This window comes from Periplaneta americana, chromosome 2, assembly GCF_040183065.1.
Source record: "Periplaneta americana isolate PAMFEO1 chromosome 2, P.americana_PAMFEO1_priV1, whole genome shotgun sequence".
Lineage (NCBI taxonomy): Eukaryota > Metazoa > Arthropoda > Insecta > Blattodea > Blattidae > Periplaneta > Periplaneta americana.
This window is the reverse complement of record NC_091118.1, coordinates 109,688,057-109,715,765: the sequence shown is the minus strand read 5'-3', so window position 1 is coordinate 109,715,765 and position 27,709 is coordinate 109,688,057. Positions and strand designations below refer to the sequence as shown.

Below are 27,709 nucleotides of genomic sequence, written 5' to 3'. Positions count from 1 at the left end.
GGTAAGCACAATAAGTCTCAGGCTGCAGTGTAAGCCTTCGGATCCCTCCTCCGTACAAGAGAAAAAAAGAAGTCCAAAATGATCGATTTTCTGTTTTGGATGTCATGTAATATCTCGGGTAGTGTAGATTTGTGTAGTTTAACTGTACTGAATAATAACCTCATTAGTCCAAAGACATTTGAAGAATGATAACCCAAAGACAATACAATGTAACGGGTCTTGAAACTTTTAACTTGCTCTCTTGTAAAAACAATAAAATGTGAATTACCAGATTTTTGTGCTGTATTCTTCATATTGTATGTATTTAAATTAATAAATCTGTGATTTATAGGGTAATTGGATGTGTAGCTCTGCAGTACCGGTACTTTTTCAGAGCCACCACTGCTATTCAGTAAAAACAAACATCATATGCACACAGATGAACGAAAAGATACAGCTTATGATTGAATTAAAGCAAATGGCAAAATCAGTGTTGTACAGCTTATAATTGAATGAATTTAATGCAAATGGCAAAATCAGTGCTGTGTATGTGACAACGTAAAAAGCCAATCACTGGTGACATTATCTGCAATCCATGCTTCTAAATAGCTAGGGCTGGGCAAAATACTGACATCCAAGTATTTCAAATACAAATACAAAATACTTCAAATAATTGTATTTGAAATACAAATACAAAATACTTTAAAAAAATTAACCAAAATACATTTGTACTTCAAATACTCAAAATACATTTGTATTTCAAATACTGGATGCAATATATATATATGCCTAAAGAAATAAGAATATTACTGAAAATCTAAAATATTATATTAACATTATTTTTACCTCGAAGTTTTATATTAACACTGTAACTGAACATTCTTCCTTTTCCCAGTCAGCAATGAAATTATGCTACATATGAATAATTACTGCTCCCTTTGAAAACAACCAGTTCCTCAAATGTTCATAAGATAAGGATCCCCTTGCTTGTGAATGAATAAATCTTGCAAAACAGAACAGTCTTTCTACAGGCGCAGAGGAACACAAACTTGTATTATACTTTATAAAAGCTTGTTTCACTGTTGGTAATTCTCTAGAGTGCACAGGGTTGTCCCTTTGTCATTGAAGAATTGTATGAGCTCATACTCCACAGCAGACAAGCTCTTTTCTTTTTGCTTTTCAAGTCTGTTTTACTTGAGTTGAAAATATGAAAATTGTTTTCATCATCTTCATCGTCTGAACTGACCAAAGATGTAGCAGACAACTGCTCAGCTGATTTCACACACATGTTCTGTGTCCTCTTCTTATCATTTGGTGAGGCAATGTCAGGTAGCCATCTCATCTTCAATGATGGGTGGAGCAAGCTGCCAAAATAGCTCAATTTTCTTCTGGGATCAGATCAAACATCGCTTTAAATCTTGATGAAAGTGAACTTATTAGGACTGGAGTTACTTGGAATAGATGGCATAGATTACTAGGTAACAGAATATGTAATCTGTTTTTAAGGGAAATTAATATGGACAAAAGTTGGCCATAATAGCACATGGTCTCATTTTGTATTAAATTAAGGGCTACGTCAGTGGGTTTCAGAACTGCACAATATTCTTCAAGGTGCTGAAACTCAACCTCTTTGAAGGTTGGCAATCCCAGTTTTTCACATATACTGTTTATATCATGTTTGAATTGCAATATTTGGAGATTGAGTCTAAAGAGAATTCCATCGAGTTGAGCAAGGAAACTTTAATGAATATTTCAAGACATCTGATATAATTTCTGAGTATTTGAATCTCCTAGACGCATTCCATAATGCCAAACATTTAGCAAGTGTTGGGTGATGGATCCTTGATGCTGTTGGAGATTTCTTTGTGGCATTAAGGAAATCAGTTATGGCAAGAAAACTAAGTGTATGGCTAGCACAACTGAAATGGGTAGGCAAATAAGACAAAGAAGAAGAAGAAATGACTGAAGATCATCTACAAACCTGTGAAGTTCTACCTGATGGATCCACCACAGAGAAATATTGGAGAGCAAGAACACTAATGGCTTCGTTGCCAAAGCCCGGCATTAGATAACAACAACAACAACAACAACAAGACAAAAGTTCATTCTTCAAATTCAAATCCAAAACTTGAAGAACAACAACAAGAAGAAGAAAGTATTTTGAGTATTTGAAATACAAAATACATCAATTTTATGTATTTAAATACAAAGTACTTTCGAAAATCCTTACAAATTACAAAATACAAAATACAAATGTATTTCAAATACTGCCCAACCCTGTAAGCATACCATAAACTAAGTCCACACCTGTGGAGTAATGGTTAGCGCGTCTGGCCACGAAACCAGGTGGCCCAGGTTCGATTTCCGGTTGGGGCAAGTTATCTGGTTGAGGTTTTTTTCCAGGGTTTTCCCTCAACCCAATATGAGCAAATGCTGGGTAACTTTCGGTGCTGAACCCTGGATTCATTTCACTGGCATTATCACCATCGTCTCATTCAGATGCTAAATAACCTACTAAAATAAAATAAATAAACTGAAATAATATTCGAAATGAGTATTTCGATTGACATAAAAAGAGCAATACTGTTTCTCTATCCTTATCGTTTTAAATGAAAAGTGTATCTTAAACGAAAGAAGGAAACTTGTAAACAAGAATATATTATAACATTTTTAAGTGAAACATACTTCATTCTCTCCTTCAATCATAATTTTGACAACCTTCACACCATAACCTGTCACAACACTACTTCTTCCTCAGCATATAAATCAGTTTTTCTTTGTGTTTCAGAAACCGGTGAGAACGGCAGGATAATGACACATTCTGATGTAAGTGAACCTTCTGTTAGTGTTTCTCACAGAAGCTGATTGACTCAAAGCACAGAATCTGCTGAGTCCCTGGCCTGGAGATTGTTCCTGTTTTCCTGCCCACTTTTTTACCCATAAGTTAGGCCTATACTCATACTCATACATAAATGCACGCACGCATATGTAGCCTACACAGATTAGTGTGTAACTCTTATAGTTTACATGAAGTAATTTGAGAAATAATAATAATAGTTACAATAATGGTAGTAATAGTAATCATTGTAACAGTACTAGTAATAGGAAATAGGCTATACAAAATATCTTATTATGCTACATATATGAAATTGGTTGTTCGTTAATGTTGGTATGTTGAAGATTATTATGTTAGTCTCTGTTAGTCTGACGAGAGATGAATTCCATTTTTAAGCTGGAATCATCTAGAGGGGGAAATTCATTTCCTCAACAATAAGTAATTAGCAGAGTGGAGTGGCCAGTAAATATAGTCTGAATCTCTCATTCAGAGATGTCATGAAATATAATTCAGAATCTCCCACCTCCGATTTTGTTTTGAAGGAAACAATGCTAAAAATTAATTACCCTTAAAATATTCATCACCCTCAGTCAGGTTTGAAACTGTGAACTTTACATTCAGTGATGATAGCTGAGGACAACAATACAGAGTTTATATATAGGCCAATGAATGATGAGGTGCACATGTAACTGTTGTAAGCACTGCTCACATTTCCAAATAAGATTTTTTTAAATTAAAAATCTTAGTATATTATCTTATTCACTCACTCTCTGACATAGTTCGTTCTTATAGTGAAACATAGTGCTACATTCTGCAGTTCTAACGTATGTGAGGTATCGATTACAAGTGTACTCGCACCCTCAGTATTTTATACTTTGCTTATGCAGCCAGCAGCAAGCAAAAGAGCCAGTGGCAGCCACATGTTTAGCGAACTCCTGTAAGCATGTGTAATCTGTGATTATGCTAGCTGAATGCTGACCTTAAAGTTTTTATTTGGATCATGCTGCATTTTGAAAATGATAGTTTATCAAGTATAGTAGGTCAATATAGTGATAATTTTATTTATTTAATTTTTATGTAAAGTGTTTTAATATTTGTTAAATCTAGCTCTACGCCTCATCACAGGAGCAAATCGAATCATTATTTTGCTCGTTTCATTTTTCTTTGTCTTTTATGTTTGTTAATTCTGGATCCCAGTGGTCAACCTCACTTGAGGACGGATGATTTGAAATAAATCTTAGTAGTTTAATTAAATCCATCAACCTAGAAATTGATACACAAAGTCTGTTAATTTATGAGAAAATAATAGGACAACTAAATTGTGATACATTGAAGAAATATCAAATCTCATCCTAGTTTATAAACCCAAGTTGGATTTATAAAGAAGGTGATAAAATTAAAGAATGTTTTAGAAATACCGGAACATAAAGGAAAATTTGCTACTTTGTAACAATCCACTTGAAACTTTCCCGATAAACTACAATTTAACACTGTTAATAAGAAAAACACATCTCCTTCTGAAGCAAAAGCTCTTGCACTGGAGACAATTCACAAATATCCACCAACTAAATGGACACATACATCTATATATTGATGGTTGTCTCAGATGAGACAGAAGGAGCTGGAACAGGTGAAACCTGTCACCTCTTCTCCTTTTATAAGAAAGTGGGTGAAAACATTATTAACTTTGATGGTGATATTGAAGCAAAACACACATCTCTAAAAAATTTGTTTATGTGGTTAAGACGTTGCAAAAATATTGTTATATGTTATCAGATTCTAAGTCTGCAATTTTATTGAAGCAATAGTATCAGTTTTGTGTTCAGAAATTGAGAACATTAAGGAAATTCACAGTATGACGAAACAAGTTCAAAGTTTACGTAAAAATTTAGTTTTTCAGTGGATTCCAGCATTTTGTGGTATAAAAGGAAATGAGAAGGCTAATTTGTTAGCAAAAAAGAGATAAAAAATTTGTCAGCATAAAATCCAAAATCTCTCCTATGAATCTGTGAAGAGACTTACAAAAAAGAAAATATTTTGCACCTACAATTTTAAATCAACCAATGAAAATGAAAACTCAAATTGGAAGAAACTTCTCAAAGATTCCAAACTGATATCTGAAACATCACGAAAATCAGCAGTAGCTATGTTTAGATTGATCACTGGGCATGATTACTTAAGTAAACATCTCTCTAAAATTGGTATAACAACCACACTGAATTGTCTTCTATGTCGTCAAAATGGAGAGATGGATATGAGCCACATAGAGACCTGTCAAGCTCTTGAAACACACCATGATCTTGTATCAAAATTCTGGGAAGCACAAAGGATAATGGCTTCATTGCCAAATCAAGGGCATTAGATACAAAGCACATAGTGTGGGTGAGAATGCAACTAGCTGGGGGTTAACATAGGACATAGTGCTACGGGGTTCGTCTTCCCCCTTCAGGAGGAGGATGATGATGAGACAGCCTCCTCTGCATATCACCAACCAATGATCGGAAAATGAGAATGAAGAGGAAATCGGAAGATAATGTTAATGCTTAACATGGAAAAAAGAAAGAATCCCAAGAAAACTCAAAATGCAACCTTGTCCACCACAAGCGTCATCAGAAGGCTGACCATGCAACCAGTGCAAGGTCTAAATACGATACATTTTTTTACATGATACAATTTAATGCGCTGATATGGACAACTTTAGGTGCAACAAATCCACAGCTCGAGAAGATTCCACATGCTTGGAATTTGTGAGAATATGTTCGTTGTTTCCCCTCTTGCTTCTCAGTGGCATGTTGAAACTGACAACAAAATTGTATACATTTCTTTCTATCGTTTCCTCCTTAATAGAGAAGATTTCAGTTTTGTTGGTTTGTCGAAGTTCGGGAATTGTTCGTGAGTTCTGAAACACCATATCCTTGAGATAATGCCCAAGATAATCTCAAGGGTAAGTCTGAGGACATAGATAGTTATTATAATATGTATTTATCATATACACCTGAATAATTACAGGACACCACAGCTATCAGACTTCAACTAGATATTTCTGGCTAATTTCTGCTGTGTGAGGCCTTGATCCATTTTGCTGAAACCAACGCCTTTTAGTATCAATATCCATACCATACAAAGAAGGCACAAAATTATGCCTGAAAATTCTCGTGTATGGTACTCACCACTTGGTAATAAATCAAATATAAGGGTCCATCTGCTTACCTGTATAGGAACAAAATAACTAAAAGTTATTTTGTTCCTATATAGATACACATAGACGAACCCTTATATATGATTTAAGATTATAGCTTATCAGATATCAAGTATGGCTTTAAAAATTTACTCATCACTTGTGACGTTTTAATCAATGAATCCAAAATAAGCAGAATTTGCACACAACACAGTAACTCTTTCCAGATGGAAAAGCTTGTTAGCAACAACATTTGGATTTTCTGTTGTCCAGAATCTTGATTTTGTTTTTTCACTTGTCTGTCTGAATGAAATGTTTCTCATCGAAAATCGAATTCTTTGTATAATTTAAGTCTTCCAAAAGTTCACAGAATACCCTAGTAAAACAAAAATGTCTCTCTTTAGCATTTGAGGTCAATGGTTGACTGAGCTGAGTTTTGCCTTCTTGCTGGGTCTGTTGTGCATAATAAAACATGATGATATGCCCTTTGGATAGTAACAGTAGAATTGTCCTTGGTGTAATATTCTTTCATAAGAAACCGCATGTGTTTATTGCTTCATACTTTCATTTTTGCAATCAGGTGCCAACTCTCCAAATCTGCCTCTATCATTGGAGTATTACAAATTCACTAAAGGCCCGATGCATGCACACATACACATGCACGAATTTTTACTCGTATATATATTTGGATATTAGTTTTATGACATCATCTGAAGGAGCTTTATATAATCGAACAAATACTGAGAACTTAATATTACTTTAAAATTTTAAAGTAATAACATTAGTTTCTCTGTTGTATAAAACAGAATGTTAGATCTTAATGAAATAAGAAAGCAATGCGTATGGACAGCTTAAATTCGATTAACTTAAAGAAGAATTGTTTATATTAGAAATAAACATATAAGAGGAAGACATTGTTAAATTAAAGATAAATATAACATTAAATTTTAATTAGCGTGTGCTCGGGGGGGGGGGGTTGTTTGTTTTATTAATGAACCAGAAGTAGATTCAGAAGAAATGTAGAGAAATAGGAGAGTCCTAAAGTAGGAAATTATGAAATTAGTGTCGATGAGCATTGGAAATGATATCAGCTTGGGAAACATTAATGAAAATAGCTAACTAAGTGTGCCATGGAGTTCAACAGTCAGATACGGAATGCGGAAACAAACATTAAGCGATTGAGAGAAGCCTGGGACGTCATCTGACAAGGAGGAAATATCAACATGTAACGGAATTCTACAAACGCGTTAGAATTTGGGCAGTCAGGATTTCGGGGTGATTCCAAGGCGAGTATGAGAGTTGCAGAGTCAGATAAAAATGACAAGGCAGGCGAAAAATGGAACAGATCCAGAGAGCAGTTATGAAGGAAGAGGGGTGAAGAGTAAGAAGAAACATGATTTAAGGAGTTGGTGTAGTGGGAAAATAGTGGAAGAAAATAGGAAAAAAAAGTAGATAGTAGGAGGCAATAAGGATATCAATAGCAAGGAAGTGAAGTGAAGTGAGGGGAGGTTATAAGTATGGGAGCCAATAGTGGAGAAGTGGGAAATGATAGATAGGCAGGGAACGAGATATGACAAAGATACATTTAAAGGGAACATGAATGGAAGCAAAGTGCGAATTACGATTTCTGATGAGGGGGGGGGATAGAATCCTAGATAGAGAATACCTACATAAAATTATTATTATCCTCATTCGATACTGTTCAAAGCGTGATCTCACAGAGTTGCTTGTCTTGGATCTTGATTATTATAATAATATATCCATGAGCAGACTTAAGGTAAGATGTGTAATTCCTAAGTTATTGATTGTTGTCAGCTTGCCATTGATGATAATACATCAATATTATTTTATTTGCGTACTTTATACTATGCTTTATAAAGTATATTCGTATTAAAACAATTATATTTTGTGAGAAGTTATCCCTGGCAGGGATATTAATATGAATTTATAAGAAGAGGATAACTTTCCAACAGGAGGGAAAATTCCCCATCTCCCCTGTTAATTCGTACTTTGAATGGAAGAGAGAATGAAGTTACGACTTGCATAAATTTGCTATGTAATAGGGTGGGATGGCACTGTATACAAAATTGTGAAGTACCATCTCACAGGAAGTAATGCTTAATGACAAATATATATATCGTTATATATTGGACCTAGCTAGAAAGGGGTGTACTATAAGCAGTAACATGAGCTCCTGCAAGGAAGTCAAAAGGAGGATAGCAATGACCAAAGAAGGTTTTAATAGAAAAAGGAGCATCTTCTGTGTACCTCTGGAAAAAGAACTAAGAAACTAGTGAAGTAGTTTTTTATGGAGTGTGGCATTGTATAGGGTAGAAACATGGTACATTACGACGAAGTGAAGAGAAGCGAATAGAAGTATTTGAAATGTGGATATGGAGGAGAATGGAATGTGTGAAGTGGACAGACAGAATAAGAAATGAAACTGTGTTGGAAAGAGTGGGTGAAGAAAGAATAATGCTGAAACTCGTCAGAAAGAGGAAAAGGAATTTATTGGTTCACTGGCTGAGAAGAAACTGCCTACTGAAGGATGCACTAGAAGGAATGGTGAACGGGAGAAGAGTTTGTGGCAGAAGAAGATATCAGATGATTGACAACATTAAGATATATGGATCATATGAGGAGACAGAGGAAGTCAGAAAGTAAGAAATATTTGGAGGAAGCTAGGTTTGCAGTGAAAGACCTGCCTTTGGGCAGAACACTGAATGAATGAATGAATGAAATGGAGAGTCTTTCATAAGTAACGAGTCTATCGAAAAATCAACTATTTTGGATAATTTTATTAAAATTATGTTCAACCTCACGAGAAAGAGCCCTTCCTGGCACAGTCAGTTTGGAAACAAACATCCGCTTCCCCTGTCGCCAGAGGAAGCTATTTGTCCATCTGTAATGTGGATTTGATCTCAACTTAAAATGATCTGGAGCATGGTCTTCTATATGCCAAGGATAATGGCACACGGCCATGCCTATACACATGGTTGTAATAGACTGGAATGATAAAATACCTCGCAGCCGCTTAACGTTATTGCAGAAGAGAAAAATTGCTGCCTGGTTTGAACTTGGAAACAGTGTCGCTCAAATTAAGCGTTTATTCTGTAGACAAAGTGTTACCAGGCAGGTGGATTGGTCGCATAGGCCCAATCCATTGGCCTCCGCGATCACCTGATTTGACTCCCCTGGATTTTTTTTTTTCTGGGGATTCATCAAGGATCTTGTCTATGCGACTAAGCCACGCACCATTCCTAAATTAGTGGAATAAATTGAATACATGATACAAATGGTTATGCCTGACATGCTCACTAGAGTCCATGAAGAGTTGATACGTTGCTTACATTTGTGCATTTAGCAGAACGGAAGACAGAACACTATAATTTGTGAACAATTGAAACTGTTTTTACATTATGTGTTTTAATAAACAGGATTAAAACACTAACCATTCTTTTGTTTAATAGCTCTGGCGGCAAGGGGAGGGGATGTTCGTTTCCAAATCGACTGTACGGCACCGGGAAGGATTCTTTCTCGTCAAGATGAACATCATTTCAACAAATTATCCAAAATAGTTCATTTTTTGATAGACTTGTTACTTATGAAAGATCGTGTGTATAGAGGGTCAACAATAAGTATGGAATATTGTTAATAACTTCTTAAATTTTAATTTTACAAAAAAAAAGTTTTATACAAAAACTGTTGGAGATAAACCGTACAATATTATGCCAGTAAGTTATTCGAAAATAGTTAGTTATTCAAACATATAGGGTGTGACAGTAAACTAATTGTTTTAAATGGCACCCTATATTAAAATTTACATATTCCGAATCTCTATTAAATTTTACATATGCATGCGTAGAAACTTTAACCATTCTCCCGTTTCTTGTCTCTTAACTATTTATTAAACTTATTTCGTGGACTTAAAATTTGAGACAAATAAGTATGTAAAATCATGTTGAGTAGGCCATAAAACTAAACAAAACACTATGACTAACCAAACTTTATAAAAAATTTATTCAAAATGAGAACCATACTCAGCCTAAAAATATCTTAGTCTATCACGAAAATAGTCCATTGTCTTCCTCACAGTTACAGGACTTCTGTTCAATCTCATATCTACAATGGACTGTTTTCATGATAGCCTAGGATACTGTTTGGCTGTGAATGGTTCTCATTTTGAGCATCTGTGATAAAGTTTAGTTAGACATAGTGTTTTGTTTAGTTTTAGGCCTACTCAACATGATTTTACGTACTTGTTTGCCTCAAATTTGAAATCTACGAAACAAGTTTAATAAATAGTTAAGAGACAAGAAACGGGAGAATGGTAATGTTTCTACTCATTCATACGTAAAATTTAATGGAGATTTGGAATATGTAAATTTTTATGTAGGGTGTCATTAAAAAAAATTAATTTACTATCACATCCTGTATGTCTCAATAACTGTTTGTGAACACTGGCATAATACCGGTATTGTATGGTTTATCTCCCAACAGTTTTTATATACAAATTTTTTTTTTAATTAAAATTTAAGAAGTTATTAACAATATTCCATACTTATTGTTCACTCTGTATACTAGCATTAATTACATGCTTCAAGCACTAAAATGTCCTAAACCATACTAAACCATCAAGAAATCTAATTTGCAGTCAAAAACAAACTTACAAAAACAAAAACTATTAATAAATGTGAATGATAATAGAAGTTTTGAAGCCTTCCCTTTTTTCCTCTCTCACTTTCTGTCACTATGTCGTAATCTGTTTTAAATGCTTTTGATGTGCACCAGAGGATATGTTACAGTAATAACTAGACAGACTGCATCATGGGACAATGGTAAAAGGTGATGATAAGTTAGTAGGATGTTGATAGGGGAACATGTGGGGAACATCTCTTAACGTGCATTTTTCCCACCATAAATTTCATTTTTGAAATTCTCTCTCATTCTTAACCCTTAAAAGCCTGAATTATTTTTTGTCAAGTTTTTCGATTATTTTGTTATAGATTAATTAAATGGATGTAATTGAACACAACAATGCTTTTGTTTTCAATTGTTGAAGCGAATATGTGGCATTACAGGGCGTTACCATATGGTAACGCTAGGTCATTATGTTGTCAAATCTTAAAGAATGAGTTGTTGCCTTATAATGTCACCTTTCAAGCAATTTATTGAACTTAACTGAACTTTAGCATACAAATAATATATTCATCATTCATTCAGTGTTCTGCCCAAGGTCAGATCTTTCACTGCAAACCCAGCATTCTCCAATGTTTCCTATCTTCTGCCTTCCTGTTTGTCTTCTCGTATGATCCATATATCTTCATGTCGTCTATCATCTGATATCTTCTTCTGCTCCGAACTCTTTAGCATTCACTCCCGTTCACCATTCCTTCTAGTGCATCCTTCAGTAGGCAGTATCTTCTCAGCCAGTGACCCAACCAATTCCTTTTCCTCTTCCTAATCAGTTTCAGCATAATTCTTTCTTCACCCACTCTTTCCAACACGGGTTCAATTCTTATTGTCTGTCCACTTAATACGTTCCATTCTTCTCCTTATTCACATTTCAAATGCATCTATTCGTTTCTCTTCACTTCATCGTAATGTCCACACAATACCAGACTCCATACAAATAATACAGAAATAAGAAAATTATTTTCACAATACCTGAACAAATATACATAATGGAATTATTGTCACAAAATACTCGTATGAACAAAACACATTTTCGTAACATAACGTTTTACATAAATTTGTTGTGCGATTTTCACATATTTTGGTAATAAGGTAAAACATTTATTATGATATGACAAAAAACATGAGCTACATCAAATTTTGAGAAAGCTGCATGTCGGAAGAGCATTCTCACTAGCACATCGCTGTCTTTTGTTTCCGGGTATTGGAATCACTAATGTTCCATTCCATCGTATCTTATATAATCAGATGTTCTGCGAGTGACGTCCAGGAAGTAAGTTTACCCGGAACTGTTTACAGAAAGAAAACACAATTTCATGAAAAGATTTATTGGAACAGATACAGCAATTGTTGAACTATTTTTCAACATATTTCACACCGGAACTGAGATATTTGTCACACCGTGGGATCAACTTTTGTCCCCCGTAGAAGTCTCCCGCCTGGAATCGGAACCAGTGTGTGACAGCCGTTTGCACCTCTCTGTTGATACCACAGTATCAAAAAGTCTCAATTCAGGTGGAAATATGTTGAAAAAATAACTCAACAACTCCTGTATCTGTTCGAATAAATCTTTCCATAAAGTTGTATTTTATTTCTGCAAACGGCCCCAGGGAAACTTACTTTTTGGACACGTCTCGTAGCTCCATTATAGCTGTATTTGGAAGTAGATGGTCACCCCTAGCCTTTTGGGGTGCCCTGACTTCTTCAAATCTCCCATATGAATTCTAATTCATTCAATTGTGAGCCAGATCTTCTACTTGGCTGCCAAGCATTTTCTATAGCTACATCTAACTACCATGTGAAAATGGGCTAAAACATTTTTTACATAGATAAAGCGAATTTTTATAAAGAAAACAAAATTTGTCACATCTTTGTCTTTAAAAGTCACTCCCAGGAGAAATCGATTGAACTGTTATAACATACTGTTTTATCCACTTTTGTTTCCGTAATGGTACCTTTTCCACACATTGCAATGTTGACGGTATCATTCTCTTTCTATCACAGATGACTCTTCAACTTCCTCTTCTTCTATGAAAGGAATATCGTCTGGTCCACCTGTTCTGTCGCTATTAACAAAAATAACCCCATCTTCAATACTCACTTTCCTTCCACTTAGGTTGTCGAACATGCCATCCTCTACATCAGCAGAGTTCTCGTCAGATACAAAGTTGGTCTTTGGTGACTGTATGTAGAATGCTTTAATTTTTCGTTTTCTAATTCTCAAAGTATCTCGTGCACTTCCACGCACCTGTTTGTAACATTCATTTTTGTTACTTGTGCTTTCCTGTAACTCCTCCAGCTTACTGTTAGTAGCAAGAGAGCACAAAGAATGAGTGACAACATATTAGCCTAGCGTTACCATATGGTAACGTAAGAAACAATGTATTATATCCACAACAATGTTACGGATTGTAAACTTGTGCTTGATGTACGCGAATACTCAATCAACAATAAGTAAAATACCACAACAAACATTACAATCAAGCTAATCAAAGTAACAAAAAAATGATCTTACTTCTTGTTGCTTTCCAAAATTGCTGCTGAGAAAGCAACATCTAAATCGCGCAGCTGCTCTTGCCCAACTGGTATAATAAAATTGTGATTTCATAATGTAATAAGAAAGAACCAATCATGTAGCTTGGATTCACAAAGAAAAATTCCAGTTTTATTAATTAAGGACGGGTATGAAGCAAGTTATATTACTTTCTGCACTGCGTTACCATATGGTAACGCTAGGTTAAAATGGGTTAATATCAGGAACACATATTGAAGTATCACAATAATGGTGTTTTAAAAATTATTTGATATTAATTAATGCTGTTATTGGCGAAGAGTAAGATCTGAAATATGCACTTTACCCACATCATCGAATGGAATTTCACTTTTTCTGTAGAGGTTAAGGATTAAGGGAGGTATAGTGCGAATAGAATTGAGAGAAGCAATTCTTCCTTATGACAGTTTTTACTTAGTAATTTTGTATATTCGAACTTGATTTTATTGGCATACCAAAGAATGAGTTCCAGGTAATTATTTGCCATTATTGTGCAAAATGCCTGTAATACAGTATACTGACAAAAGCTTTAGATGGCGCAGGGTGGATGGCATTGAAAAGCCTTTTCTCTTAACCTCATAAAATGCTAAGCAAGCTGTAAACATCATAGAATTTGTTATATTTAGTTTGTCATTTAATAAAACTGAAGATCTGATAAATAAATTCTGAAGTCAGGGGCGAAATTGAGAAATCCATAAATATCTTATATTGGATAATGCTATCTGCAATGATAAATAACAGAATTAATCTCTTTACCATTTAGGTTTCTTAATTTTAAAGTTCCTCTGCAATGGAAAAAAGAAGATATTCTAGTAATATATGAGCAATGCTTAGTTTAAATTTCGGAAAATATTTCCACTATTTTTTTGCAGCTGTACAGTTGCTTAGTGCTGGAAATTTTTATGCTACACAGTAACAAAGTTTTTGTTTTATCTGACTAGAAAGAATATTTGAAATGGAAATTAAAAAACTGCTGACTTACGAATTACATTAAAATACATCATAAAGAAGACGATCTTGTTAGAGATCCATTATCTATAACCTCCTGAGTCCTGCCTGAGGCATTTTTTGTTTTATTTTTAAAGTTAATTTATAATTGTACGTTTGAAAGAGATCACTGAAATGAGGAAAATGCTGAAAAAAATCTGCAGGTTACAGTTAGGACACAAATGCAAGTATATTATACTATACTTTGGGTCTCTGCACATACATCTTATATCGTAATCATGTATGAAGTACAGTATAGTACACTATACTCTCAGGACTCAGGAGTATAAATGTTATTTAGAATAACTTTATTCCATATGAAAGAAATTTCTGATCCTTATCAGAGCATTCGAATTTTCTGTCCCTAGTTCAAGGAAAAAACATCGACAATGTCATTCTGAAGTACTTTCTGTTTTGGTGACAAGACAAATAAGCTGCAGTCAGTCTGAAAATTTGACGAGTTTGGCAGTGTTGTCTGAAAATTTTATGAGTTTGGCAGTGTATTGCAGTTCTGTATACTGTGTAGGCTACTATTTTGAGGCAGCAGCATTTAAACCAGTATATCTCTGTCAATTTGTATCACCTGCACAGTGAGTCCTCAGTGTCAATGCAATTGTGGAATAATTGTGCATTTTTTTAAGTTGGGGTTTAGAAAGAACTGGTTAAGAACAGTAAATTGCCTTGTATTATATAAAATAATGTTGTTACTCTGTAAGGTATATACTAAAAAGTGTGTTCAATTTTTTGTTTGCAGTATCACCTTTCTTTCTCCATAATTTATATAATGAGAAAATAAAACCTGTATGAGATAATGTAATAATCCATTATTTGTCGTCACAGGTTGTTCAAAGAGCACGGGATGCTTTTGAGACAGGACGGACAAGGTCCATCGAGTTTCGGGAGAAGCAACTCAAGCAGTTGCTTCGTATGTATAATGAAAATGTCAATGAGATGATTGAAGCACTTGCGAAGGATCTCAGAAAAGTAAGTAGGCCTAGTATATTTTATTTCTTTTGATTAGACTGAGCATCAGTTTTGGTATATAGTTCTGTTATGCAATGAGAGAATTGAAGTGTAACATATTACTACTGATCAGTAAAGGTTAGTAAAAAAAAAAAATGTTGTAAAAGATTAGTTTAAATGGTTGAGGAATATCAGAAAATGTAGAAGATTACGTAGAGAGAGGAAATGACAATATATGATGGTGGATAAACAAAGGCAGAATGAAGCAGGAAGTGCAGAAAAAAGAACAAGGGGAAGAAAAAGAAGAACATATGATGGCAGTGGCAGTTGCAGTAGCAAAGAAAGGAGAAGACAAGATAAGGAAATCTGAGGAATAAAAGAAGAAAGAAAGAAGTTATAGTGGTAACAGTGGTTGTGGCGATGAAGAGAAGAAGGAAAAAGAGGTTGAAAAAGAATAAAGATATGAAAGCAGAAAATTAATAAAGAATAAGTGAAAGAAGAGTAAAATTAAAAAAGCGGAGGTGAAAGGAAAATACTTAAGAAGGGAAAGAGGAGGTAGAAGAAAAAATATAGGAAAAGAGAATGGAAGAATAAGAATGGAGGAAAAGGAGATGAAGGAAAAAACATAGAAAAAAAGGTAATGGCATAAGAATGGAGAAAATCACTAAAAGGTGGAAGAAGAGTGAAGTAATAGGAGATGGAAGGAGAAGAGATGATGTAAATAGTGGTGAAAAAGAAATGTGGGAGGGAGAGAAGAGAGAGAGAGAGAGAAAGTGGGAGATGTTATTTGTGTTTGTAGTGTCGTATAAGAATTGAAAGATACTGGGAATGGAAGGAATTTCGTGAACTTTAGTCATGTCTGAATGTTAATCTTTAGAAATTTTGTTTATATATAACATCTTGAGAGTCTTGACAGTACTTCCTACACTAATGATGTAATTGTCATCGGCTTATGGAGAAACCATTTAATAACGATATCGGTACTGTTAAGTGCATTCTCTTGAAAAATTACATTATAAATTATAATATCTGTCATGCTAATCTCATAATATTTATTTTACAGAGCAAGCAAGAAGCAGTTGTGTTTGAAATTCAATTTCTCATCAACGAAACCCAGAATGCTCTAAATCATCTTCATGAATGGACTAGCCCAGAAAAGGTAAGTGCAGGAATAGACAAAACTCCAAAATTTTCAGGCACCAGGCTATTTTTCATAGGAGCCACCACATTTTATTCACACATGCAATGAGCAAATTATTCGAGCTAAGATAAAGATACATTCACTAAAATACATTAATAATATTATAATCAATTAATAAAACACATTACACACTCGAATTTCTTCATATGGCCGATTTTGTTAACATTATGTGTTAGTTATAGCGACATAGAGAAAATCGAAGTCTTAAACAATTTTGAACTTGATAATAAAATTCGGATTAACCAACAAAGACAGGTCTGAACCTCACAAGTGATACCAACATGGCACCACTCATTAGGCAACTAGACCAGGAGACAATGGAGTAGGGTGACCAATTCCTTTCCGCCTCCATTGCATACATCGCCAACTAGCTACATATTACACTAATCAGACTTCAGATGTATACAAATAATTGTTCTTCCTCTGACACATATCGTCAAGTGAGATGTACTGCCTGATAATAGATGCCAGAACCGCAATCAGAGGAATACTAAACAATAAACAACAAAATTCGGCCCCACATAAAAATTTTTAGGTGTCATGGCAACCTAGCACTCAGTATTTGTCTACCCCTGGTAAAGTGTATATGAATACAGTAATCAGTCTAAAGCCATTCAACATCTTCATAGACACACTGCTTACCAGTAGAATGTAACAAATTATTTTAAAATAATTTTGTTCTTAACTAGCTTTACAGAATTGGTTCTAGATTACTCTTGATGTAAACTATAGCCCAAAATTAGTGGTAAAAGAGATTGTATTTTGGCATCTAACTTGTATGTTTTAAGTTAGGTGAAGTCACGTGCCATCAGCATGCCATTTTTATTGATTCCTTTATTTTACAGCTGTGAAGATGTACAGCTGCTCTGAACAGAACATTTTTATATGTTCTGACAACTGCGTGGCATTTTTAAGTTATTCGAATGTGAATATTAACTAATAACACTATGTATATTGAAAATTGTACACTTTTGATTTTATTAGGTATGGACATAATTTTGTCCATTTTCCTTATAAAGTACTTACCATTGATTATCAATCAACCATTTTTGAAACCTTTTTCCAAAATGTGTGGAAAGAAGGCTATCTTCTAGGCCAGGACAAAACACTAAATTGATGTTACCACTATTCTTTATGGTTGGCAACGAGACAAATTAGCTACATTAATTTCGGTTCTTCCTTTCTTAATCTGCTAGATAGAAACATGGAATTTTCATTTTCTTTTATAATTTTGGAGCTTCCTTTTTAAACTATTTATTAATATCATCTGTTCTATGTCTGTTTTATATTGTATCACCTATTTTTTTTATACTTATAAATTTTTTTTCACTTCACATTTTATTTTCTTAACATAGTTATGTCGAAACGTATAGTATTCCATGTAGGCCTATATTCTGTTATATCTTTCAATTTGTCAGTCTAGTGGATTTAAACATTTTTAATATCCCCAACCTTTCACTTTTTTTTCTCTCATTTATGGACGAAGGTAAATTCAGCATTTGAAACGCCGTGAATTCTGTATTTTAGTAACAATGAAGAAAGTGTACTTAAAATCATTCTTGAATAAGCCATAGTCAGCCATGCATCTCCGGAAAAATATGTTTGTCTGCGCACTGTAATCAAAGAAGCATGGAAGAAATGTCATGATTTTATCATCCAGTTTTTGATACACATACATTGCTGACATTGTTTCCAGCACTCCTTTTAAAGTAAAATTTCAATTTTGTAAGTTTCTAAAAGAGCATTTCAGTTACTGCGCAGGTACTCAGTTTACAGGAAACTTTTGATGTCATTTGAAAAACACAAGCATGTGGGCATTCGATTTATGACAGATTTTATGGTTGAGTTATTATTCTGATTCTAGCCTCCTAAAGGTCTTGTGAATGCTCTGGATGGTGTTTTAATCTACAACGACCCTTACGGGGTAGTACTGATAATGGGTGCTTGGAACTATCCTCTTCAATTAACTCTTCTGCCAGTGGCTGGCGCCATCGCTGCAGGCAACTGTGTGATCATCAAACCTTCAGAAATTTCAACAGCATCTGCTGAACTGATTGCAAAACTTATACCAAAGTACCTGGACCAGGTGAGAACATATAAAATTCGATCGTCCAGTTCAAAAGTGCGACAACTCAAAAATTGCCACTTATTAGTTATTTATACTACTGAAAGCCCCTTTCGGAGCTCTTTTCGATTCAATATTAGGATAAGTCATATTTACAACCAAAAAGAAAAAAAAAAAACTAAATAAACTGCTTTAGAAATAATTATGACTATGGACTTTACTAATTCATTATTAGTACATTTCGAAATGTATTAATAATGAACTGGAAGATTGTGATAAACTCGTCCTGAATACTACTCATTTCTAATTGTCGTGGTTATGAACCAGAACTCTGTTCCTTTCTAAGTGATTTATTTGAAACTTTCAACTGAAGATATCTCAAAACTTGTTTTTTTGAGTTGTTGCACTTTTGAACTAGATGACCAAATTGGTGTAAGAGCTGGTGTTCACAGCAGATCATCATAGCATACTTTGAATGCACTACACTACCTAATCAGAAGTTAGAAGTAGGCCTACTACTGTATATTTTAACAGCAGTTCCTTAGTTTTCTTTTCCCGAATCTCTTACGTGATTTTATGGGTTCTATATATTTATTCCATAAGTGCACAAACTGTGTGTGATTTTACATTACTCTCTTCCTTAAATCTACAGTTGTTGAATTAACCTGAAGGTCAGAGTGGAGCAAGCCAGGGTTGATCTCTGAAAGAGGTCGTTGTTTATTGAAGAGAGTTTATATTTCTTCATCAGCAGTGGCTGATATCGCCCTTAAAACATACTGCCTTCAGCCGAGTTTTAACCCACGAATCTTCGATGTAATGGCGAACATGATAACCAGTAGACCACAGAGAACAACGACATTCTTGAAATATAACGTGTAACTGTTCTTGGTGTAATAACTTTCGACTTTAACCTGTTTTTTTTCTCTCGGGAAAGTCATTTGTTATACCTCTCTGGCTTCTCAATGTTTACTACAGATACAGTAAAGTTTACACCAGTGGGAGAATCAATGCAGAGATGGGAGAGAAGTATATTATGCAGAGGGAAGAAATGGAACATTTTAAACAATGAGAATCTAGGTCCAAAGTTGTGACCACACTTTAATACAACTACCTACCATAACACCCCTCCAAGCTGATTGGTTCTTGAATTCCAGTGAGTGGAAGAAAGAAAAAGTGTATTTGTAACTGGATTTTTTTTTAAATAATCACATGTTATTAATTATTATTAATACTACGAAGTATTTCAAATGTAATGAAATGCCATTTCAGTTATACGGTTATTTTTTCAAACTCCCATGAAAATGTATAAATGAAGTTTTACAGTAATTTGTGCGTGGAGGAAAATCAGCCTACAAATTTTGATGAGAGTTTTCTCATTTAGAGGCAGAGTTTTTAGATGTAATATGTTATATCACATACACGGAATTCCTGATTTTTTTTTTTTTTTTTTTTTTTTTTTTTTTTTTTTTTTTTTTTGTGAAAGAAGTCATACTAAAGACTTCCTTGTCCTCAAGAATCATTACTGTCAGTCGCACAAAAACTTGTGACTTATTAGCAAATTGTGATAACCATCAGCCACAGAGAACAATTCACTCAGATCAGATATTAGTGCAGATTTCACTGTATGCCACTTTTAAGTAACAATATAATATTTGCACTCTTACTACTGCATGTCAGATTCTGGAGTTGAAATGTCCGTAATGTGTAGTTTTCATGAAGATTGCAGTGTTCAACCTTGTCTTCTTTACTGTTTTATACATGTGAAGTATTTACAGCAGAAGTGTAATAATAAGAAAATTAAATTCATGACTATGCGTTTAATAACACTTTGCCACTGGCTGTTTACATTGTACCATTACGAGGTTCTATAATGATTTTGCCAGCAACTGAGATCTTGAACAATAATGGATTCAGGAATGATAAATCATCATTGTTTTCGTCAACATCATCATACATTTCGTGCACATGGTGATAACTGGTTTGTTTGTATGCGTAATTTTTATACAATGCAAACATTGTTGAATAAATGATTTAACTATTGATACACATTACATGGACTGAATGGTTCAGGGTTCGAGCTCGAGTGGTGACGGCATTTTCTTGTTGCCAAACTTAAAGAATGGCCCTGAGGTTCTCTCAGTCTCCTATCAAATTGAGTACCGGGTCTTTCCTGGGGCTAAAAGGTGCTCAGAGTGTGGTGCCGACCACACCACCTCATTCTAGTGCCGAGGTCATGGAAAGCATGGATGGGGCTTTATCTCCATGCCTCCCAAATGCCTTCATGGCATGTGAAGAGGCTACCTTTACCGTACCTTTTTACCTTTTACACATTAAATGTGCTCAGTGATTGATCAAACTTTGCGACTATTGCATCATCAGTCATTAACATAAACTGTATCTTGAAGTTAACAAAAATTATTATAACTTTTTCATTGATTCAGTTTTCTTATTCTCTCTCTCTCTCTCGCTCGATTTCTCTCTTCATCTCTTCCTTCTATTTTTTTAGTTCTTTTTGTTGTGTACTTCATTCTTTTTCCATTTCCTAATTAAATCTTCTTTTCGTCTTTTTCTTCTCTTTTCATATTTTGTTTCCTCATCAGACAAAGGCAAGGTAAGAAGTGATGCTGAAAAAATCATTTCTGAGATTTTCACGTACATACACGTTTTTAGCAAAGAAATGGTTTTGGGCATGCTGTTTGTATACAACAATTTCCCCTAAACTATTGTGCCGATTTGCTTCATATTAGCATCTTGAAGTCAATTTATCTAGGAATGATTCACATAAAATATCATTTTTAGTGAAAAATTATTATTTTTTTATTTGAAATCGAGAATAATGGTAATAATCAATTTAAAGGATTTTCGGAAACAGACTTTTGGATATTCCATCATGTGCTGAAACTTAATATCTCCAGCATTTTGGAACTACATCCAGGTTTCATCTCCGGGGAAAATTAGTGCATCCAAAGGTTACCTACTGTGTTGTGTCCATAGGATAGCCAGAAGTCTTCTTTGGAACATAATCATTGTGAAAACATAAAATCTCATATAATACAGTTTCCTTAATGATTTGTTGTATTATATACCAGATGTTTTACAATTCTAGGTAAAAAGTGCAGAGGTAACTGGAAGACAATGAAACAAGGTAAAAAGTCCTAATAAACATGAGTCTGAAGGAGATATGATATCACTATGGCCACCAACTGAGTACACCTCGTACAGTTGCAACCTTCTTACCTGGTAGACTTAATGGTCTTGCATACAGTCATTTTCTGCAACATGAGCTACACGACCTTTAGATGATGTGCCTCTTTGGGAAAGGCAGGTGCTTTGTTATACATATACAGTATGTGCATGATGGCGCATAGGTTCACTTTTCATTTGAACTTTTTAGAGTTCTTACGCACAAGCTTCGACAACAAATGTATCTGCCATGGCTTACCATTACCATGGTGTCCCACATCTCCCAACTTCAATCCTTTGAATTTGATTTGTTTGAGGACATTTGAAATGCTTTGTGTATTCCAGCCCTGTTGATAATATTAAAATGAATTCCGAGAATGCATTGTCAATGGTTGTCAACTCATTAGAGACATGCCAGGGATATTCAGACATGTACAATTGTTGATGAGGAAACGTGCCGATTGAGCACCTGCTAAACACACTCTTGGATGTTATGTTACCCCAGAGCACCTGTATTGATGAGACATAAAGTCTCATAGATTTCGGAAATGACTGGTTACTGGACCTATGTTTATTGGGTCATTTTACCTTGTTTCATTGACCTCTACTCATCCCTGCAGTTTGTATCTATAATTGAGGGGCTGGGTGCAAGAAGGGCATTTTAGAGGATGTGCCCTTATTGAGTAAAACGCTTTATTGTGTTCTCTGATCTGCTATTCATATGATCACCAAGTTATAGTTCAATACTGTGATCATAAAGGTCAGAAAATGTAAAGGCGTGCATAGGTGACATTATGACCGTTTGAATTTTCAACATCAATATTCTCAAAACTTGCATTTGAGAGAAATGCCTTTCTTGCACCCAACCCCTCAATTATTTTGAAACAACCTGTAAAGTAAGGTGACAAATGAAGCTGTACACTTTGTATGATGGGAAAAATGATTCCCCAAGAAAAATAAAGTATATCTAATAGTTCAGGAGAAAGAATCATAAGGCAAACTGATAGCATGCCAAAAATTAACTTTTACATGTCACAAATGCTGAAAAAGTGATTTTTCCATCAAAATTTCAAACTTGCTTCTTATAAACATGACAATGTCTTATCTTCAGTTTGCATAATGAGAAGTGAAAAGTTGTCTTTGCACTCACTATTTTCTTACTCCAAGCACTTACTTAGCTCATAGAAATTTCATGTGCCTTTATAAATTTGTGTTGTTTCATCTGAGATGACTGTGAAAGTTAGTGACAAGCCTGGTAATAAACATTGTTCTCTTCACAGGAATGCTTTCATGTGGTGTGTGGTGGTATTCCAGAAACTACAGAACTTTTAAAGGAACGATTTGATTACATATTTTACACAGGCTCTACAAGTGTTGGTAAAATTGTGAGGTCTGCAGCAAACGAATATTTGACACCTGTCACTTTGGAACTAGGGGGAAAAAGGTACTTGTATTCCATTATTCTATTTTTTTTATGAAGGGTGTTAATTACTTGGCTATATGATGAACTAACCTGATAGATTAAGAAATTAGCACTTCTGTAAAACGAAATTCACTTCCCCTTGAAGAAGTTCTTAAAGACAGTAGCATTGATGATGGCCAGCTGAATTAAATTTTGTTTGTGAATGAGGAATGACTGCAGTATTTTCTTTCTTGTACAGTTAACGAGGTAGATGATTCTTTTACATTTCATACATTCACAGTATGTGACTGTTAGTGTCGTCTTTCGCATCAACAAATGTAACCAAGAAGCAGTATTATGTGAACTGTTCATGCTGTATGCGCATTGTGTTTTTTCTCCTCCTGTTTCCTTCCATTTCCCTCGCTCCCTTCACAGAATCAAAGTAAAATGCAGCTGTTAATGTTGCACTTACCACAAGATAGAACACTAGGTATTCAAGTAGACGAGACATTAATGCAAAGAAACATAGCTATTTTATGCATAACTCAAATTTTGTCAGAATCTTTAGTTTTATTCATTTACAGAAACATCTGTATGCAATAAATTTGATAGAATGACGAGATCTAATAGACTATGATATTTTGCTAAACCTTGCACTCACTCTTTAGTCAGTGAACAAATAATAAGACTCTAAAAGTCTTTCTTCTACCCATAATTTATGAACATACTATAAAATTATACTTATTTATGTGTAAACATATGCATTTGTTGTTTTATCTGCATGGCTTTATATAAGTTTAGTTTCAGACATGATTGTTTGGCTGCCCATCTATATAATATAAATATTTTTTTCTGCTCCTAATTGTTTACTTTGTAAAGAAGATAATACTATAATGGATATGACATACCTCAGGAACTGTAAAAATTTAACAGCTACAGATCTGTCATTACGATAGTGAGAAGCAAGGCGGCAAATGGAAGAACTCCAATATGCTGAGCATTAGCAACCAACCAACCAACCAGTTTCAGAAAGTTCTACAATTTTTTGCTTAATTACAGATGCAACTGTTTTAATTAGGTAATTCTGGACATCTGGTGATACCTTTTAAAAAAATAATTTGTATCTAAATGATGTCTGAAATGTTTCTTCCATTAACAAGCAAATTTAGTGTTTTCAAATAATTTCCTATATTAAGGGATTCCTCATCATTTTTTGTTCTCTGAATACCAATTATTGTTAACATTTAATCGCAGTAGTTCACATTTGCATTATGCACAAATTTCATTTTCGAGTATTCTGTTATAAATTTCGTAACTCTTATGCATACCTCATTTTGTTGGTCAGTAATAATGAGAATTTGAACACAACCAAGAAGGTATATGTATTTTACACCACACAGAGCTGAAGGAAAGATAGCAGAGGAACAAGAGAGGGTGATCGCATGCGTATAATTCCCTGTTGATTTTGACATAAAAGAAAGTCAGGGAAGTGTATGAGAGATGAGTATTAGTCGTACAAAATAAATTTTACTTACAAATGGCTTTTAAGGAACCCAGAGATTCATTGCCGCCCTTACATAAGCCTGCCATTGGTCCCTATCCTGTGCAAGTTTAATCCAGTCTCTATCATATCCCACCTCCTTCAAATTCATTTTAATATTATCCTCCCATCTACATTTCGGCCTCCCCAAAAGGTTTCTTTCCTCCAGCCTCCCAACTAACACTATAAGCATTTCTGGATTCACCCATATGTGCCACATGCCCTGCCAATCTCAAACGTCAAGATTTAATGTTCCTAATTATGTCAGGTGAAGAATACAAAGCGTGCAGTTCTGCATTGTCTAACTTTCTCCATTCTCCTGTAACGTCATCCCTCTTAGCCCCAAATATTTTCCTAAGAGCCTTATTCTCAAACACCCTTAATCTCTGTTTCTCAAAGTGAGAGTCCAAGTTTCACAACCATACAAAATCAATTTGCCATGAGTAATTTTCAGAATTGAATAACTTTTTTTTTTTCCTCTTTATAATACCACCAGATTGTCTTAACATTATTTTCTTGAAGAATTTGCTTAAACACATTCTAACTTGTTTTCCATGATTGACATAGATAGTAACATCTTTCTTTGCCTACTTGGAATGTTATTTGATCTATTTTGCTTCCTTCACTTTCTCTCAGCAACATAGATGTCAAGCAGTGCTAATAGTTCACTGCATGATTTTATATTGAAGTGAATCTTCACGATCTTTATCAGAGGATTTTTGTGTGAGCTGATGTGTATGTTTTATTCAGAATCTGAGTGTTTGGACCCAGGTCTTTCCTTCTGAACAAAAGTAATTTAAAAAAGGCAAATATGTGAAAATATGCATGTGAGCTTCATCTTAAGACAATAAAGAAATACTTTTTAGAGACTAGGAAGAAAATAAGAGCCAGCTTTAAAATCTAGTATGTTTGTAATCTAAATAAAATTAGAGAATAGTGTGTTCAGATGGATAAAGGGCTACCTACGATTTTTGAAGTGATCATTCCTTTTAACACCCGATTTTCTAAGAATTGTTGGCAAAATTTTTTAATACAGGTTAAACTGTAATTTTCATTCTGCTGCGTTCATCATCATCATTATTATTATTATTATTATTATTATTATTATTATTATTATTATTATTATTATTATTATTATTAGTCTGCTGATGCTTCTGTTTTTGTTTGTTCTTTTGCGCTTGGCATCACGTTCTTTTTCGTCCTTCATAATGTAACATTGTTTTTCAGTCCTGTGTACATCGACAACACTGTGAATATGGAAATTGCAGCAAGACGGATAATGTGGGGAAAATGTGCTAATGCTGGACAAACCTGTATTGCACCTGACTATGTTTTGTGTTCGAAAGAAGTTCAGAACAAGTTTATAGAAAAGGCAAAGGATGCCTTGAAAGAATTTTATGGTGACAGTGTCAAAAACTCCCCTGACCTCTGTAGGATTGTATCAGACAGGCATTATCAGTAAGTACCTTTGTAATTCACAATATTTTGTGTTAATTATATTAGTTGTAGTAACTTATTAATTATTATTACTACACATACTTTTACACTAGGATCAGAATAGGAGTTGCACTTGTATTTGTATTTGTTTGCATTCATTGATGAAAAGTCCAATTTTTCAGGAAATTTTGTCTTCCCATTTTTTTCCCTTAGATTTCTGCACTTCATTCAAAATGACCATTTGATCGAAAAGCTCTTCATTCATCTCTATTTTTCTCTCTTTCAGATAAGACACATTTCTTCAAATTGTTTCCACCTCATTGTTGTCGTAAGCATCCATGAAAATACATACAAACCTGAAAATTATTAGCTTCACTTACTAGTGTATTTTTTGGCACATATCATAGAACTCATAAACTTCTGAAGCAAACTCATATATCATTATTCAGTGATCTCGTCTCTTCTTGGAACTGATTTAGCATTCAAAGACAATAAATGTTCACCTTGTATTATTATTATTGTTTTTGTTGTTATTGTTATTATTGTAGCTTTTATTTCAACACAACAATGTAACTTTTATTGTCAACAATAATAATCACCTTCTATACTGAATTTAAACACTCCTGTCAACAATGGGATTTCCACTCCACACAGCAACACAGTATTCGTTATTGCACTCCACAGACGACAATGACAATTCACTTGGATTATTGAAAACAACAATGTACTGCTAATCTCAACTAATGTTCACAAAGCACTATTTACAAAACAAAACTGTCAGTTTTCAGTTCGTTTGCCTTGGCTAGTTATTCTAGCTCATTCACTCAAGTTCACAGTATCTCGAACCCAAGACTTTCAGAGACAGTCCACTGAACTTCGAACTCAGGTTCCCCAACTGCGGTCCACCGCACGTCGAACCACAGACTCCAGATACGCCGCACTTGTCTGGATGCTCGCACAGTTGTGGACACACACTCAAGTCGAACTCCAGTCTCGAAGCTGGCTTTACTGCTACACAAGACTGACTGGCTTGCTGACCAAAAACTGACAACTGGCTGGTTCCTTCTTCGCGTCTCCTATTTATCACTAAACCATAGTTTCGAGAAATTACGATTTCGAGTATCTTCCACCTGTTTCTGCACGATTCTGTTCGGGAGGTTTTGTCTCCCCCCTTCACCTCGCACAGTGAAGCACCCACAGCTTTGCGTCCCCCTTTGCCTTGTGCCGCAGTGCAACTCCCCTTGCCCTCTCGGCATGCAGATGTTCCCCTTACGTCCGTTTTCCGCGCGTTCAAATCCCGACGCAGCTGTCACATTATTATTATTATTATTATTATTATTATTATTATTATTATTATTATTATTATTATTATTATTATTATTATTATTATTATTATATTAGTAGCAAAAGAATGCTGGATGCTGTAGGATTATTCTCCAGAAGATGTATAATATTTTCACTTGTTTGATGGTCGTGCAGGGAGAAAATAGCTGTTTCTTTAATATTTCTCTCACGAAAATAATATTTCGTAGCAAGTCGAACATTTAATGGATTCAACGATATTGAAGACATAATAAAACATGGTTAGGTCTACATCAAAATGCGACAACGTGGAATCTTATACTGGCTGAAATAAATACTTGTATGCAGGCTTTTGCTTGCAAGGTACATGATACGATAAGCTAACAGCAA

At 34.5% G+C, this 27,709-nt stretch overlaps 1 protein-coding gene across 4 annotated transcripts in view; it reads left to right on the top strand.

Moving 5' to 3' along the window:
• The window catches only part of LOC138694494 (aldehyde dehydrogenase, dimeric NADP-preferring-like), a 197,924-nt gene that overhangs the window by 124,457 nt on the left and 45,758 nt on the right, over positions 1-27,709 (top strand). For all 4 annotated transcript variants that reach the window (XM_069818266.1, XM_069818265.1, XM_069818264.1 and 1 more), the window contains exons 2-7: positions 2,768-2,805; positions 15,067-15,210; positions 16,253-16,348; positions 18,255-18,476; positions 22,919-23,082; positions 25,808-26,038. In XM_069818266.1, coding sequence (XP_069674367.1) covers positions 2,768-2,805; positions 15,067-15,210; positions 16,253-16,348; positions 18,255-18,476; positions 22,919-23,082; positions 25,808-26,038 — 895 coding nt within the window. The remainder of the gene's footprint in view (positions 1-2,767; positions 2,806-15,066; positions 15,211-16,252; positions 16,349-18,254; positions 18,477-22,918; positions 23,083-25,807; positions 26,039-27,709) is intronic.